General features: G+C 37.8%; 1 protein-coding gene across 1 annotated transcript; it reads left to right on the top strand.

The window, feature by feature from the left end:
* Window positions 3,060-3,957, top strand: LOC109220441. The gene is made up of 4 exons (XM_019384915.1): window positions 3,060-3,089; window positions 3,264-3,356; window positions 3,427-3,525; window positions 3,610-3,957. The coding sequence occupies exons 1-4, from the start codon at window positions 3,060-3,062 to the stop codon at window positions 3,955-3,957; spliced, it is 570 nt and encodes a 189-aa protein (XP_019240460.1).

Here is an 18,862-nt window from a genome sequence, read left to right as displayed (position 1 = left end):
AAACGATTTGGTCTTCTTGCTGTACACAGCATATAATTTGTGTGCTTTGTGGTGAATCTGTGTCAATGCTAATAGGTGGTGTCAACGCAAATAGGTGCGTTCTGTTAGTTGTTGTGCTTATACTTGATTTATGGGTTCTGTCAATGCAGCTTATATAATTTGGGGTTCTGTCAACGCAGCTTATACGATTTGGTCTTCTTGCTGTGCTTTCTCGTCAAGGTAAACTCATGTCGCTAAATTTGTAGTTGTAATTATTGTAAAATTGGGCTTTTTATTATCTCTCTACTTTTCATATCGACGCCTTTCAGATTTATATGATAATTGTTCTGTTTCCAGTATATTTCTTGCAATTTTTCAATGCACAGAACCAACTGATTTCCATCAAACTTGTTGTTTTCCTCATATTCCGCTTTCTCTTTCATTTTATGCTTCTTATTATAATGCACAATAGGTAAAACTTTCGGATTCTTAGTCTGTTATAGTTTGCGAGAGAGGTCCTATACGCGTTACAACTAGAAATTCTTATAAGGGGATTCAGAATTTACACATAATTCAAACTTTTATATATGTACAAAAAATTTATCTCTTATTCGCACATTATAATTTTTCGGCTTAGCGAATTCAATTGAATCATTTGATTACATGTGGCTCTGCATTGCCTGTATGAAAAGAAGAGTAAAATCATATTTGTTTCAGAGGGTGTTCTTTGCCCAATGTTGGAATCGAATATTTGTTTCAGAGGGTGTTCTTTGCCCAATAGGAGCTTGATCAAACTAATCTTTTAGTACCTGGACACACTCATGGAATTTCGTCATGCATATGTAAACTTTCAATTGCACCTCATACATGGATACTAAAAGGAAAAGGGAAAAAGAACATAACATCATGAGAATCCAACTATCACTAAGTGTTCATTTGGTAGAGAATGGTTAGTAGTAAATTTCTACCCCGTTATTCTTCTCCTGATTGTGATTCTTCTTTTCCTTGGTGTATTGCTAGCTATCTGTAGAATGTAGGACTGGATCACCTAACTAGCCACTACTTATTGGTCCATTTGCTGAATGTGCTATTTTCTGAATCCAAATATCATTGTCCAACTAATCCAGGTTTTGAGGCATAATAATTGTATGAAACATGTAATCAATGACCCATAAAAGTTTTATTTTACTTTGAGTACATTAAAAACCATCCTATAGGATTTATTTTCCTGGTTTCCACTCAATGTTTTCTGTATGTTTAGACTATGGTTGCCAATACATATACAACGAAAGTTCAATGTTAGCTTTACTTTTGTGTATGATTATCACTTTGACTTTATTGAATTATGTTTGCTTTTCAAACGAGGATTGAGAGTTGTCCAGCCACTGACATTGTTGCCAAGACCAAACTGTCTTGCATATGGTTTCTCTTTGAGTTCACTTCATTTTCCAATGTATTGTTTCTGTAATAAATTTGGGATTAAGCTAAATTGAATCCTTTTTTTTCCAGGGGACATTTAAAATTTCAGAGCGTAAACAATTTTCTGAAAGAAACTAATGTTAAATATAGCAGACGGTGAAAAGAACATGATACGTTGATATTAATAAGCCTCAATATCTATACACCAAAATATTAGACATTGTAACATTTAAGTGACTCACATTGCAAAATTATACTAGTTAAAGTACATGATTGTTAATGACGGAACCATTTCTGAATTTTTTGTGTGAACAGTGATTGGCTATTACCTTACTAATGGACATAATTTGGATCCCATGTTTCCTGAGTTGCATACTCTTCAGATTTCTCGGAACATCATACGTAGAAATTATGATCTAATATTTTCATTGTGTTACGAAAAGTGCTGCAAATGTTTTAATAGGAACCTTTTAGGAACTATTACGATATGACATTTTTGCGAGAGGACAACCTTAACATCTTTGTATTCTTGGTTATACTCCTGATTTTGTGGAAGCTTCCAATAAAACACAATCTAATATATTCTAATTTCAGCTGCTAACCCAGAGTCTTATCTTCTCGCCCCTCCATTGTCATACTTTACTGAGGAAACTAGAATTTGGACTACAAAATAATTGTCCACTGATAGCATTATTCACAATGTAAATCTTCAAGTTGCCTGTTTTTGAATTGAATCTTTGTTCAGTTCGCTTCAATACAACAAGTTGGCCTTTATAATTCTTTCTTGTCTATGCTTTTCCTTCACCCCTGAATGCTTGCCCATCCATCTTATTGTTAACAAATCCTTTCTCTTTGTTATTTTCCTTGTGTTCAGCCAAGGAAAAGAGCACCCTTCTCTGCATCTCTGATCCTCCTCCCCAACTCCTGCACAAATTTTGAGTCCTCTGTCTCAACAGCAGAGAGGCCAAGCTGGGTGTGAAACTGATCGGAGCGTTTGCTTTTCTCTGAGCTGATGTTTCTACCCTATCTCAGAGCTGATGTTTCTGCAACCTTTCATTGTCTTTTTTTTACCTTTGAAGTGATATTCAACTACTAAAATTGAGATTTGAAGAATCCTTTCACTATATTTTCTTTTAAAGTGAATCAACTAACAAATTGAGATTAGAAGAATCCAAAGCTGTACCAGGATGCACTACCTTAGAAAGTACTATATCATGACTAAATCAATTTATAAAGTTTTGATGATTTAGAAAGATAGACGACGACAGCATCAGAAATTTGTATTAAGAAAATATTAATCGCATACCTCAATGGAATGCATTGTAACAGAAACATGGAGGTCCTTGCCATCATTTGCAGCCCCCATCATAGTGATGTACATTCTTTCAGTTAATTCTTTTATTAGTTATATTGGCATGGAAAATTTCTTGTGGATAAATAGTTTTATTACCGGTCTTAATGATTTTTTATCTTTCTCAGCTAACAGTTACTCCATACTTTTATCTTATTTTAGGTTGACATGAATCCATCAAAATTTCGGAAGTCTGAAAGGGGAGCATCTTCAAAGAATGTACATCAACAGCAGTATAATGGACTAGAGAAAAAATTAGTGATGACATGAATCATCAAAGAGATCATGTGTTAAATCATATGAGAAAGTTATGGACCAATTGGAGATGATCATTGCACAGGTATGTGAAGTTTAAGCCGTTGCATGAAGCACTGGTAGACAAGAGTGATTGAGAATGGTTGGTCAAGGAAATATTTTTTAAGTGAAAAATTTAAGGTAAGAATTCATAACTACTTTTAACTTCTTATTATTATAAGTAACAGTTCATGATTTCAATGGTTTGTTCTTAATATAGGAAACAAGTATTAGAAACTCAATCAATAGGTCTAAGTTGAGAATGCCTCATCGCACGGGTAGCAAGCCGATTAGAGAAATTATTTACGAACTGGTAAGTGCACAATGCAATCCTATAAATAAAAAAACTTGTCTTTGTTTGACTTGTTTATTTAATTGTGAAGGGAGGCAAAGGCGGTAATCCACCGAACATGGCGACTATCTTCTTTGAGACTCGCAAGAAAAATGACACGCTTGTAGAACCCGAAGCTAGTAAAAAATATGTATGCTTATTGATGAACTTCATTTTACATCCTTCATTTCATTTTGATGTATTTTGTTATTTTAATTTTTCTTGTATTTTATAGGCTGAGATAGAAGAACTGGTACAATCTGAGCCATCTCTTACGAATATCGAGGTAGTAGAAAGATGCTTCAGACCTCAAAACAAGAGTCACGTGGTTGGATTAGGGGGTGGTATAACCACTAAGGAGTTGAAATGGGGCAGCTCCTCAAAGGCTGCAATACTGGCTGAGCTGAATGCAACTCGAAAAGAAAAAGAATCACTAGATGCCAAGCTGAATGCAACTAAAAAAAGCAAAAGAATCACTAGAAATACGATGGACGACATAGATTCTAAGTATGCACATATTATAAGCTTACTGGGTGATCAACCTTCATCAGCACCATCTTCAAGTCAACAAAGTACAAGCTGAAATTAATATTTAACAGGTTCGTAAGCTTTCTACCAACTATGACCTGATGAATATCCTTAAATAAATTTAGTGAATTCTTTTGTTGTTAGTTAAATAAAGTACTGGCCTTGACATACGTACAGTTACTCTAATATTGAAATCCAATTAGATATGTGCATCTCAGATTCATTATTTGAACGTATAACATTATTGAGGTTTGAAGTCCAGATCTGTTTTCCGTTGCTTGCACAGATAGCTCTTGCATATGTAGGAAAAAATAGTTCTGCCCTGCATACTGTTGAACTCAGGACATCAATCTCTATGCACATTTTTAATTCCTTCTTCACGAGGATTCCCTCTCATCAATAAAATCTTCTTTAGTTGAAAGAAAAAGGAAAGTTTGACGTATGAATAGACTTCATCCATAATAAGCAACAATGATTAAGATATAACCTGGTACTCGCAATAGAAGCATATGTATACAATGTCATCATGCTGTGAGCTTTATTGATTCTTCTGCTCTTTACACTCTCCGGTTGCATTTTTTAGCTTGCTGCAAATTGAGACTTTTTGTTTTTAATTGTTTTGATTTATAGTTAAAAGGGTCTTAGTCAAGTTGGTAAACTTTACACCAGGACTGGTGTCTACCAGGAGTTTTTAGTTTGTTTAGAGCACTAGCAGATATAGAAATATTGTACTTTTATTGAGTATAAATAGAATTAATTTTTTTATGACGGTGGTGTTCGTGACAGCTACCTAATACCTCCCAAGAGGAACAGAACATAAGCGATATTTGAGGTTTCATATAGCCATTCAAACTAGTCCGGGATTGATGGGTGGTGATAGCAGTTGTTGTTGTGATAGTTGAATTTGTCTTAGTAGTTTTCATAAAATAATATTGAGGATTCATATGACCACGCACAACTGGGTTGGGATTGAGCTGTACAAGTAGTTGTAGCAGTTGTTGTTATAGTTAAATTAAGTCTTATTATTTCTTCCTTTTGGCTTTTATGTGCCGTGTTAGAACTTTCAAATCATTGGCTAGCCACAATAGAAGCATATATATACAATGTCATCATGCTGTGAAGCTACTAACCATTGTGCTTTTCCTCCTTTTCTAAGCTCCAGCAACTCTTATTCTGAGATATAGACATTGAGATTTATCAACTCTTACTCTATGCTTATGTCCAAAAGTGACTACCTGCATGTTGTCTATCCGATAAGGGCCTTTGATATTTTGAGGGAGATCATTACAGGGCAAAAATACATGATCTAGCTTATTAATACTCCACTTAGTCAACGCATCCACTCCTGATTTTCTTCTCTAAAGCAGTGTTGGATTGTGCAGTGAACCGGCTTAGTATAATTCTTGATTTCTTCTATAATATCCTTCAAGTGCCATGTTATTTCTATTTAAGAACACACGATATAGTTTCTTAGCATTTGGTCTAATGGTAGGCTTATGACCAAAATATCTCCTGTATCAAAAAGAAGATATATTAGCCAGAATCTAAATAAAATTTCCAAAACAAACTGAAATACCCGAAAGGGAAGCAGAATACCTTCGTCCTGCCAAAATTTTTGCCATGTTTCCATTGTTATTGGTGACAAATACATCACTTTCATCACAAACTATGAAGTCAAGAGCAGCCATTCTAGAAGAAAATGCAGAAAATGGTTCCAACTCTTCCTTGCTGGCAATAGTGTCCTTGGAGTAGAAGTTTGGAAACATGGCCTTTAATGGAGCCAACGTCTCTTCACCTCCATATACTTCACCAGATGCTACGTAAATATGAACTTCTTTCCCATATCCATGTGATCTTAGAATCAAGCCAACTTCTTCAGGAGTAAGAGGGCATCTTCCTTGCCTCCTCGCCGGACCCGGATTGCTGTTCTGCACATGTATCAAAAAAGAGTTTACACACACTTCAGTCCTTTGAGTATTTTATCATATTGTGTGGAAGAAGGGTAAATTGCCTCCATTAACCTACACTCTCTACCCTTCCGGGTAGGGGTAAGGTCTGCGTACGCTCTACCCTCCCCAGACCTCACTTGTGGGATTTTACTGGGTTGTTGTTGTTGTTGTTGTTGTTCATGATACGTTTAATGTTGGAGTTAGTGATGTAGTTGTGAGAAGCACTGATTGTTCATAGTATTTTGAGATGCTATTCGCTTCGTGGTTTTACATTTTACTGTGTGGTAGCAACTTACCAATCTTAAATCTTGTTTTCTTACTCAACTAATATGAACCTTTTTTAACAGATAAAGGGCCTGAAGTTTGAAGAATCTTCCATAAAGATAGTTTCGAGCAAGTTGAAGCAGCTAGAATTGTTGAAGAACAAGGGAAATCTATATCGTTTTATTAGGAGTTGTAGTCGTCATCTGTACAAACTACTATTTTACTTTCTCTTTAATTTTTTGTTTTCTTTAAGGAATTGAAAACAAGGATCATGCAATTTGGATGTAATATTATTGCTACTTTTATTAGTTCTCTATAATTAAAAAAGATGTTTTATGTCAATATTGACTTCATTCTTTGTATGATTTCGAATGTGTGTGATGTATTTATTACTTAAATTTTCACATTAGCAAAGGAAAAATTTGATTTTTAAAAAGTATGTCATTGAAAGTATATACAATTAACGAATGGAATTCCGGTCGCCAAACACTAACAATGACTGAAAATTAGTTATTGTTACTGAAGTTTTTAACGACTGGGATGACATATAATGATAGAAAAATCCCCTCGCTAATCTTGGTATAACGACTGGATTTCTTGCCATCGTTAAAAGAGTTTTTACGACGGGATCAAAATCCGGTCGTTTACCTTTAACAACGGAGGCACTAACGACTGGCGACGTCCGGTTTTTATCCCATCGTAGTTGACTGATAACGACCGGATTTGGAGTTTTCACGACCGAATTTCCCATCACTAAAGACCTATTTTCCTGTAGTGAACTCAGAATCAGATAAGTCAAACAAGACAAAAGGTTCAAACACAAAGAACTTAATCGAACCAAACATGCATATAAAATAAACCAAGAGGATTTCAGAAACCCAGGTAGAGACAAAACACTTAGGGCTTTTAGCACTATGAAACAGGTAGCAACAAACATGGACAAACATAGTAAAATCATAAAAATACACTGAAAATCGAAGAAAAGTTTAGGAAACCCTAATTTGAAAATGAAGAGTTATTTTGAAAGAAAATCGGAGAACCTTTGAGAAAACACTAAGAAGATCATAACAAGCACAGATCTAAGATAGATCTGAAGGAAAAATTGAAAAGCTCTTAAAGCTAGGGTTTCGAAGAGCCCAGAGAAAGTGAGAAAGGCTTTAAAACGTACCGATCTAGTTGGAAAAGTCAAGGATCTGACTTGAACAACCATAGATGGCCGGAAAAGAACCAGAGATCGAAGTCGAGCAAGGACTGGACCAGACCTCTTTGAGATTTTTCCATGGAATCATGAAAACAAACAACCAGGAGCCATAGGAGACTGGTACACCCTTCAACAGCCATGGGAGTCCATGGGTTAGGTGAGAATCGAAGAGGATTAGGGTGGATTTGGGTGGCGGCGACTAGGGTTTGAGGGTGGTGTAGAGAGGAGTTGAGAGAGGAGGGGGATTCAGAGGCGGCGTGTTGTGAGGAATGATAGGGTTTAGGGGGTCGTTTGGGATTAATTAAGGCAAGGGGGTCTGATGGCCGTTGATCATTTTGATCAACGGCCTGGATTGGACGGGTAAGTGGGGCGGTTTAATAGAATAGGGTTTGGGTCGGTTCAGTTTGCAATTGGGTCGGAGTAATTGGGCTTCAAATTGGGGTTCAAAATCAGGCTATAATTGAAATAAAATGGGGCTAACATCTAAATAGCCAATTTTTCCTATTTGATTTATATAAAAAAATAAAATAATTTCTGCAAATAAATTAAAGGCACTAAAATGATTTATAACACATAATTAATTATTTAAAAATACCAGACCTAATTTCGTGAACATAAAGGCAATTAAATCTTAAAAGAGGCTAATATTGTAATTATATGCAATTTACCTTTAAAAATACTAAATAAATTTGTAAAAATATGCAAAAATTCCCTTGGCTATATTTGGTATAGATATAAAAGTGCAATACGGGAATCACCAAAAAATGATAATTTTGGAAACAATTACTGAATTTTATGGATAAAAATAAGAGAATGAATAGATTTAAAAATCTTTTAAAATTAAGGAAAAGTAATGAAGCACTTGCATATATGCATATGTGCATATATGTATATCATGTTGAAGCTATTTTTTATATTAATAATATATAGGGAAAAATTGGGTGTCAACAATGGCTAGCCCTGTGTGATGTGCTGAATCAATTGTTTTTGAGCTTGTTAGTGTTCTGGGGTGATCTATGAGTTATGTTTCCGTGTTGCGGTGAGTTCTGGTTTGTTGGTTGTATGCACATACGGTGCGGTTCCATTTGGGCTTTATAGCAGAATTTGAGTGAGACGGATATTAGAGGGTTGCATGATTGATTGCGTACTGATTATGTTCTTTCGGGTTGTGCGGTGATATGTCATTCACTTCTCCGTGGTTATGGTAATGCACTCTGGGTCCTTGATGTTGAATTCCGAATGGTTATAGATTTGGAGCAGGGTGGCTCGAGGTATATAATGCAGACCAGTGTTTGGGTAGGACTGCGCATTGCTGCGACGTTAAGTGGAGGAATGACCCTTCGGGTTGGATTCGTGTGTTAAGTTTCTACGATGTGTGACGGGTTCTCAGCACTGTGTGTGGTGGTACTGGAGAGCTTGCAATACAGCTCTCTCATTTGAGTCATTTTCATGATTTGAGTATGTTCGGATTGTTTTTTATTGGTGCGCGGATTGCACGAGTTGTGGCTTTAGATTGTATTGATGTGTCATTTCACTAGAGTAGTTGTGTTGGATTAGATGAGATCGTTGGGATCCAGAATGAATACAAATGGATTCGGTTTCAGCATGTTGGAAGGATAATATCGATGTTCGGCTCAGAAATTTGCTATGTTCCTTGCCAAAGGAGAAGTGGCTTCACAAATGTTTGATCTGAGGAATGGTTATGACTTATTACGTATTTCATTAATCATTGGCAGTACACGGAAGTGTTGGAATGAGGCTTTATTTGATAAGAGGTTTATTATCGATATTCGGTTGTTCTGAGCAACGACTCTTATCAGAAGTCATCGCTACGAGAGTTTGAGCTATGTGGTATATCATGTAATTGCATCTGAGGTTGCAGGTATGGCTTGTTATAGCTTGTTCAGGCTTATTCAGAGTATAGAGGTGAGATTCTGATCTTGTGGATGATTTCAGAAGTGGAAATGTGGTTCTAAGGTTTATGGACTAGGTTGGATTGTGAAATTTCAGTTACATTGTGTTATTGGACCTATATGAGATAGGGTGACGTGGGATCACCCCCGGGTATGTGCACGGTAGGGTTAGACAGCGATTTGATGGGTTTCGGAACAACTCTGGGCACGTTCGAGGACGGGCATATGTTTAAGTGGGGGAGGATATAACGACCCGACCGGTCGTTTTGAGCTTTTGCACTTCGCTCGCCAGTTCTCGGGCATGGCTAACCCCGTGTTATGTAATATGACTTATGTAAATCGTCGGTTTTGTTTTTCAGGGTAATCGGAATGGTTTTGGAAGGACAGTTCTCAGTTTGAAGCATAAAATTTGAAAGGTTTGACCAAGTTTTGACTTGTTAGCATATGATCTCGGATTGGAATTTTTATGATTTGGTTAGCTCCGTTAGGTGATATGGGACATAGGAGCGTGATCGGAATGTATTTTGGAGGTCCGTGGAAGGTTTAGGCTTGAATTGGCGAAATTGAAATTTTTGCGTTTTCCGGTTGATAGGTGAGATTTTGATATATGGGTCGGAATGGAGTTCTGGAAGTTGCACTAGGTTCGTTGTGTCAAATGTGATGTGTGTGCAAAATTTCAGGTCATTTGGACGAGGTGTGGTAGACTTGATCGAAAGCGGAATTCAGAAGTTTTTGGAACCTTAGGCTTGAATCCGATATGATTTGGTTGATTCGATGTTTTTCGAGGTGTTTTGAAGATTGGTATAAGTGTGGAGAGTGGTATATGACTTGTTTGTGCTTTTGGTTGAGGTCCCGGGGGCCTCGGGGTGATTTCAGATGGTTGACGGAAGATTTTGAGTTGGGTTTGGCAGCTGAAGTGTTTCTATTGCTGTCATAACCGCACCTGCGGCTTGGGAACCATAGGTGCGGGCCTACAGAAGCGCAATTAGGGTCTCAAATGCAGAAATGGGCAAGAGGCGCTGGAACCACAAATGCGGAAGGTTGCGCGCACCTGCGATAACGCAGGTGTGGGAGTTCGATCGCAGGTGCGGTCTGGGGCACTCAAGTGATTTTCGCAGAAGCGCACATGGGATCGCAGTTGCGGGTCCGCAGGTGTGAGATTTTTTACCGTATAAGCGGTTTAGCTGGAGCAGGATATATATATTTGGTTCTTCACGATTTTGAGTGGTTTTTCACCATATCTCATTCGGGAGAAAGCTTTGGAGAGCTAATTGAAGGGGGAATTCAAGATGGTTTCTTAGAGGTAAGGTCGTTGGTCCCTAAACTCGTTTTTATGATGATTTTTAAGGTTGTAAGCTCGAATTATATGGGAAAATCAGTAGCAAATTGGAAGTTAGGGCTTAGAAATTGGAGACCTAAATCTAGGTATTTGAGGGGACGTTTGTTGTCCGATTTTGATGTATTTGATATGTATGAACTCGTGAGAGTGTAAGGATTCTAGTTTTGTGATTTTTATATGATTCCGAGACGTGGGCCCGGGGGTCGGGTTTGGTTAATTTCGGAAATCTTGATGTAAATTGGTTATTTTCGAGTGGGCTTTGTTCACTTAGCATATTTTGATGGTATAAATCTGTTTTGGATAGATTTGGAGTATTCGGAGGCCGATTCGAGAGGCAAAGGCATCGCGAGCTAGAGTTTGGACCAGATTGATGTAAGTGATGATTGTAAATACAGTCCTGAGGGTATGAAACCCCGGATTTCACATCGTTGTGCTACCTCGAGGTGACGCATGCGCTAGATGACGAGCGTGGGGTCGTGCACTGTTGGGGATTGTGACTTGGTCCATCCCGTATGACTATTAATTCGCGTATTTTACTTGAAAACTATTTGATATTGTAATATTTTGGAAAATATTATTGTGTTTGGGGCTAAATGCCGTGTCTGGGCCTTGTGCCAATTGTTTGGACCCTTAGGGGTTTTTACTACTGTTTTTCCTCACTGTTTTGGTTTAATGTTTACACTCAGTCATGCTATGTTCTTACTGTTTTCATAACTCGGTTTTTTTCACTCCTTTTGATTTAATAAATGAATTTGAGCCGAGTACTTGTTTTACTGTCAGCCCGAGGGACTTGAGTGAGATCTGACTGAGTGAGGCCAAGGGCCTGTGTTGTGAGGATATCATGGGATCGGGCTGCGCGCCACAGCATGTGGTACTGATTTGTGATATATGAGAGGCCGAGGGCCTGATTTATTATGCCACGAGGTGGCTTGTGACTGATATGAGGCTGAGAGCCTGTTTGATTATGCCACGAGATGGCTTTTTATTGTGCTTGGAATGTAAGGGGCCCCTCCCGGAGTCTGTACACCTCCAGTGAGCGCGGGTACCCAGTGTGAGTGATGTGTTGTAGCCCGAGGGGCTGTTGTTGTTTCATATTGAAGCCCGAGGGGCTGTTCTTGATCCATGTTGCTCGGGGGGCGGTTCTTGATTCATGTTATGCTCGAGGGGCTGATTTACGAGTGATTGTGAGGTAGCTCGAGGGGCTGGTTCTGTTGATATTATGCCCAAGGGGTGGCTTATGGTACATGTTTTGCCCGAGGGGCTGTTTACGTTTCTATCATTTCTACTCACTGTTTTTATCACTCGTTTGAAACTATTGGAAGATGTTTTAAAAAGGAAATGGTTTTATTTCTTTTCTGAAACTGAGTTTGATTTACGAAATAAATGATTTCTGTACTGTTTTGGAAATGTACTGTATTTGCTGTAGCGTTATGACATGGCTTACGTGTTTTCTTACTGCTCAGCTTTCATTTACTTTTATTACTTACTGAGTTGGTGTACTCACATTACTCCCTGCATCTTGTGTGCAGATTCAGGTATTTCTGAACCTAGTAGTGGGTGTTGATTGCTCAGTGGCAGAGTCATTGGAGTTAGCAAGGTAGCTGCCCGACGTTCGCAGCACTGCTTTTCTCCCTCTTGTCTTCCTTAGACTGTATTTAGTACATTTTTAGACTCTTAATTGTATTCAAACCTTAGTAGATGCTCGTGACTTGTGACACCCCGATGTCAGGCTGGTGTATTTATTCCGCACTGTTCATTTGACTTGCGTTATGAGATATCTGATTAATTAAAGGCTTAAAAATGATTGTTATTGATTACAGGGTTAAATTCGGGAGTTGTGTCGGCTGGCCTAGTTTCACGATAGGCGCCATCACGACCGGGTCGGTTTTAGGGTCGTGACAGTTAACCACCCGAAACTCACCCGAGGCCCTCGGGCCTCAACCAAACATACCAACACATCCCATAATATCATACGAACTTAGTCGAATCCTCGAATCACCTCCAGCAACACCAAAAATACAACTTACACACGGATTCAAGCCTAATGAACTTTAAATTATTCTACAAACAACGCCGAAACCTATCAAACTACGTCCGATTGACCTCAAATTTGCAACACAAGTCATAAATGATACCACAAACCTACTCCAATTATCGGAAATCAAATTCGACCAAGATATCAAAATTTCCACTGTCGGTCAAATTCACCAAAATTCCAAAATTTGCCAATTCAAGCCTAATTCTACTACAGACTTCCAAATCACATTTCGGATGCGCTCCGACATCCAAAATCACCTAACGGAGCTAACGGAACCATCAAAATTCAAAGCCGAGGTTGTTTACACATATTCAACGTTCGGTCAACTTTTCCAACTTAAACTTTCAATTAAGAGACTAAGTGTCTCAATTCACTCCGAAATAACTCTGAACCCGAACCAACTAACCCGGTAAGCCGTAATCCAGCTGTAGAACTCAAAAGAGGCAGGAAATGAGGGAACAGGGTTATTACTCTCAAAACGGCCGGCCGGGTCGTTACATTCACGCATTTGTTCTTTTCGGCGCGTGAGGAAGGACCCAATCGCGTAGGTCTTAGGAGGCAGTGGTCCGCGATCGCAGGTGCGAAGGCGCATTCGCGTAGGCTTGAAATTCTGGGGCAGGTGAGTTGTGCCTCGCGATTGCAAGGCATTCCGCGATCGCAAAGGAGGGATACCTGGGAGATTTACATATTTGAAAAATGAGGGTTTGAGTTCATAACAAAAATTGGGTTTTTCGAGCTCGGTGGGAGGCGATTCATGGAGAGATTTTCAAGTGGGTGATTAGGGTAAGTGATTCATACCTAGTTTTGATTAATTTCCATGTTTATGTCTTTGATTTCATCATTAAATTAGTAATTTGGGGTAGAACATTGGAAAAAAAATGGAGGAAAGCTCTTAGGCTGAATTTTGAGGTTTTGATCGAGATTTGGGTATCGGATTTGAGTAATTTTGGTATGGGTGGACTCGGGGTCGAATGAGTATTCGGATTTTGTAATTTTTAACCGATTCGGAGACGTGGACCCGGGGGCCAATTTTTGAGTTGACTTTTTGACTTTTGATTAAGAGCTTGGTATCTTCTTGGGGAATTGATTCCTTTAGCCCGCATTGGCTGTATCGAATTGTTTGTGGCTAAATTAGAGGCATTCGGTGGCCATTACGCGAGGAAAGGGCGTGTTGGAGTAGTGATTTGCGCGGTTTGAGGTAACACTTCTAAACTTGGTTCTGAGGGTATGAAACCTCGAATTACGTACAATGCGATAGATATTGAGGCTACGCACATGCTAAGTGATGGGTGCGTGGGCGTGTACCGTAGAAATTGTGATTTAGTCATTACCCTGGGGCTGCATAGCCATTTTATCTAAACATTCTAGCTGTAATCTATGTGTTAGAACATTTGAGCTGTGATTCATGCTAGGAATCATGTTTAGGCTATATGCTGGTACAGTTGGGACCCATACTGGTCGTTCTTGCTGTTGACTTATTGATTAAATTGCAGTTATGTACTCAGTCATATTCATCCTTTCATATCACATCTGAGTCTTTGTTATCGTGTATTGCCACATCTCGTATCATTGATTAGGGCTGCTTAGTATGAGCGTTGTTGTTGATACCCAAGTTTTCCCCGATATTTTTAAATTTTATATATACAATTTCAAAATAGTATATTTGCATCATCATTTAGTTTATAAACCTATACAGGCATTTTCTATAATTTTCCCTAATTTTTAGAACTTTAAATTACTTGAATAATTATTAATCATTCCTTAAAATTATTTTGTGATGACTTAATCATCCAAATTACTATTTTGCATCCTTATATATGTTTCATAATATTTTTACTTTATTTCGTATAATTATGTTTGCATTTTTTAAGCTATTTACCTAATTTTGAAGTAATAGCCTATATTCACATATAATTGCTTTTTATCTATATTCTATTTGTAGTATTTTATATTTTTATAATGCTAAATTATTATTGTTAATCATTTTATTGCATAAATAACATTTTTTATTATTTATTAAGCATTTTTATAAATTATTTTTGCTGAATTTTGGCTATTCAAATAATAGCCTATTCTTAAAACTAAATTCGGACCCAAATTAGGCCAATTACCCCTGGCCCAAGACCAAACGACCCTATCTAATACACGTTCACGACCCATTTAAACCACCCGACCCAAAAACCCTTTTAAATCATGGTCGTTGATCTCTGAGATCAACAACACACATTACACCCTCCCTTTTAATTATACCCAAACCCCCTAACCCTAAATCATTTCTCACCGTCCGCCGCCCTTGAATCCTCTCATCTCCCATCTCTCAAACCCTAGCCGTCTTCCCCCCCAAATCACTCTGCTAATCCCACCTGACATGGGATTCCATGGCTGTTTCTTGCCATATATGATCTCTCCCTGGTACTGGGTCCTTCCCTATACTGCTTGCCTAAACATGGCAAACACATCTTGTAAGAACCGAACCAAAATCGGTTCAAATCCTTGACTTTTCTGATTATTCTCTCTATGTTCATCATTTGCTCTTTGTAAGTACGAATATTTTTGTATCTTTTGTGGATTCTTACTTGACCTAAACTATGGTTTTCAGATCCCTTTAGATCGGACCAAAATTAGTTCGATTATCTGATTTTTTATTGTCATTTGGGTCTATATTCATCATATGCTACTGTGTTTATGTATATTCCATTGATATTTGTTTTCCCTAAAACTAGTGTTTACCTATTTTTTTCTAAATCTGATTTTATTTATTCTGCATGATACTGCTTCCTTATTTACGTTTGATTTTACAGTGTTTCCCTGTTTACTTGTTTAATTTCCCTTACTATATAAACACTTCCCCTCATTCCCTTTACACAGACTTGAATCGTTAAGAGATTTACCAAAAAATTGAAGTTACTACTCTTTGTTCTCTAATACTCTTGTTCTACATTCTGGTTCTTCGCCAGCTGAAAGCCAAGGCCAAAAATTTTAGGTTCTTGCTACTGTGGACTTTGTTCTTTCTTGCTTTTCGCTTAACTGATGAGTTACTGAACCTTTGCAATTTCGTTCCTATGTATCTGCAACTTCCATATGTTCTTCACTTCTGAAGCTCATAGCTTAATGTGTTGCTTGGTTACTCTTTGCAATTCTATTTGCTTTACCTCAGTTTTAGGTCTTTTTAACAGTTGACTTCATAATGTTGCTAGTTTGAAATAGGCCTAAGCCTAATTCGAGTAGTCAAGATTCTCATAATTTCGTTTAGCCAATGTGTTGTGAACTACTGCTGTATGTGACCTTTGCACTTGTTAGAATCTCTTTGGTGTTTAATTCTGCTTAAGGTTGTCCATTCTGTTATTTCAAAATGCTCCATCTGCATAATTTGGACTTCCTTTAGTTAATTGGTCTATTAGGTCAGACTTGAATGCTTACACTTACTATATGATATGAGTTTATCTTCCTTTTCTGTTCTGAATTTCTATAATGGCAATCTTGCATTGGTACTATGTTTTTAATTCTGTGCCAAGATCTTGTTCTATTAACCATGACTAGTTCTCAGTTAATATACTCCTCAACATGTTTTGGCTCACTTGATTCACCAGTAGTTGTCATAATTTGTGCTTCCCTACTATGTCTAAATACTGTCCTGCTGCCTGATGTGAGGTTAACATGGCTATCTTATGACACTGGGAGCATATACTTAGCATAATTTGGACCTTTAGGTTTTCACTTATTTGGTATTATATATCTATGCTTGATGATGTTTGTCAATCCTACAAACTGGTTATTTTCCTAACTCTGTCAATATGTGACTGTCTATGTGCTAAGTGTTGAACCTGCTTCTAAGTCTTTACTAAGCTTATTTTTTTAAATCATGTGACATGTTCGATTATCTGCTCTATATGCTCAATTTAGTCATGTCTAGGTATCCCTCAATTGCTGTCTCTCAACCTTGGTCCATTCCCTTTCACTTATGTTATTCTGAACTCCTTACTCTTAGCCGGCTGAAAGCCAAGGCTACCTAGGCTCCATCATTGATCTCTCTAGTGTGAGCACTGCACTGAGTTCTTGAAGCCCTTGGGAACTCTAACACACTAAGGTCATGGTTCTTTGCCACCTTCCTAATTGTTCAACACTGTCTTTTACTTCCTGGCTGAATCAACTGGTTTCTGGCTGCTTTCTATAAATGAAGATATGATTTCTGGGCTGTTGTAAACTGTATGGGTATGAGAATGAAGGCCTAGCCAGGCTGGGTATACTTTGAGCATGTTGTGGGCTCACTATAGCTATTTTTACTCTATAATTTATTCATTGGGCATGTAATAATATTGTAATAACCATTGGGGGGTATTAGTAATATTGGGAGAAGGGGGTTTATCTTAGTATTTGCATTGAAATGTGTAGAAATCCTGCATATAGGGCTTTTACTTTGCTCAAATTTATTTTGTTACTGCGTGTTAGATAACCTGCCATAGGGGTTTAATCCGTCTAATCTATTCTGCTTCTACATGTTAGATATCATGCCTATTGGAAATTAAATGACCAATGCCTCAATATGCGTTATAGGATTCTGTTAATTCACATGCTACCTAATCGGCAATTTAGAAATCATGCCTATAGGGGTAATTGTTTAACATGTTGTTGTTCACTTAATAAACATGCCTATAGGATCCAAAATCAGTCTTAATTATTAATTATCCTTCCCACTTCCTTTAAGTGCTAATGTTGAACTTTCAACACTGTGTCATTGCCACTATTAGAAAGCATGCCTATAGGATCAAACTAAGCAATTCTGAATATTCTCCTGTAGTTGCCCCTGCCAATTACTGCATAAATAACCTAGATATCATGCCTATAGGTTGAACCGCTTACAACCTATAATCAGTAGGCAACTATGTGGTCACTTAGATATCGTATTAAAAATATCTTTGCACATGAAACTGTTTGCGTGTTCAAAATCCAGAAACATAGAAATCATGTCTATAGGATTAAATGACTTTAATTCGTCTCTGCCTAGCTTGTTTGTATGCATTTGTTGCCTAAGTGGGAGGCTAACTTGAGCCCTTATTTGTTTATACATGAATGTCCAACTTATTTTGTATGTCGCCTAGTTTTCTCCTTTTGAGAAACCTAAGTCAAGTCTAGAACCACCCAAGATAGACGTCCAAACGCCTCCTGGACTATAGGGATGGGACGGGTAGTGCACGCATAAGGCACAGTTTAGAATCAACTAGTGTGCTTTAGGTAACAACTTAAAGATAGTAATCGGATAGCAGGAGATAATAGTCTGTGCCCGCTGAATAATATGAGTAACAACCCATCTTGAGGGAGTTACGAAGTATTATTTATGTTGCACGGGGTGATCCTTTAGGCTATAAAAATTAGGACCCCCATCTTGTCTTTAAATCAATTATTTGTGTTTAATAATGAAATTCCCAAACTCCTTGTTGTCTTTCCTTTTATCACATAGACTAATTCATATAATTTGAGTTCGGCCGGGACCCGCAGTTGTGGACCTCGAAGAATGCCTAACACCTTCTCTTCGAGGTAATTTCAAGCCCTTACCCGATCTTTGGTGAGGCAAACTGGTTAAGCCTAAGTTATTTGCAAATAGGTGCCCTAACGCACCTTAAACTCGTTAGGTGGCGACTCTCTCTTTTAATACCCTTCCTTAAAAGAGTTTTCACGTGTCGAAACCCAATTTCCCGAGAAAAAGGTGCACGACAACATGGCGACTCTACTGGGGATTTTTAGGCTCTTACCATAAGCGAGCTTGATCTTTATGAATTAGTCTTCTCTAATAAGCGTGTCTTTATTATCTTTGCTGTTACATGAATATCCCATTCCCGTTTTCCTTTTATTTGCTACATGTATACCCTTTTCCCGTTTTCCCTTTATTTGAATTCGCATGCAAATCCCTGCTTAATTTGGTCATAACATGCACATTCCTTTAGACATTTTTATGGATTGCTACATCATGTTTCTCCCTACCCTCACTCCCTTATCTACTTTATTACAATTTTCACTTGCGCGAACTAACTTCTTCTTTGTTTTTCTTTCTTTGTCTTTACATTTCATTCAATACTGCATTTACTGCTTTCATCATCCAAAAAAAAAATTAACGTGTTATCTTTGCATATAGCATGCTCCACATTGTATTCCATTCTTGCGCAATTAATACCATAGCGGCACTTGATGAGTGTCCGTGCTCTTCCTTAATCACCCTTTTAATGTGGAAAGGCTTATTTGCAGTAAAACTAGTCGATAA

The sequence above is a fragment of the Nicotiana attenuata genome, chromosome 2, assembly GCF_001879085.1.
Source record: "Nicotiana attenuata strain UT chromosome 2, NIATTr2, whole genome shotgun sequence".
Classification (NCBI taxonomy): domain Eukaryota; kingdom Viridiplantae; phylum Streptophyta; class Magnoliopsida; order Solanales; family Solanaceae; genus Nicotiana; species Nicotiana attenuata.
This window is presented reverse-complemented; position numbering and strand designations above follow the sequence as displayed.

Coding starts and splice junctions, on each gene's coding strand:
- LOC109220441 (XM_019384915.1), top strand. CDS start 3,060: ATGGACCAATTGGAGATGATCATTGCACAG. Junction 3,090..3,263: donor TGGAGATGATCATTGCACAG/GTATGTGAAGTT, acceptor TTCTTAATATAG/GAAACAAGTATTAGAAACTC. Junction 3,526..3,609: donor CCGAAGCTAGTAAAAAATAT/GTATGCTTATTG, acceptor TGTATTTTATAG/GCTGAGATAGAAGAACTGGT.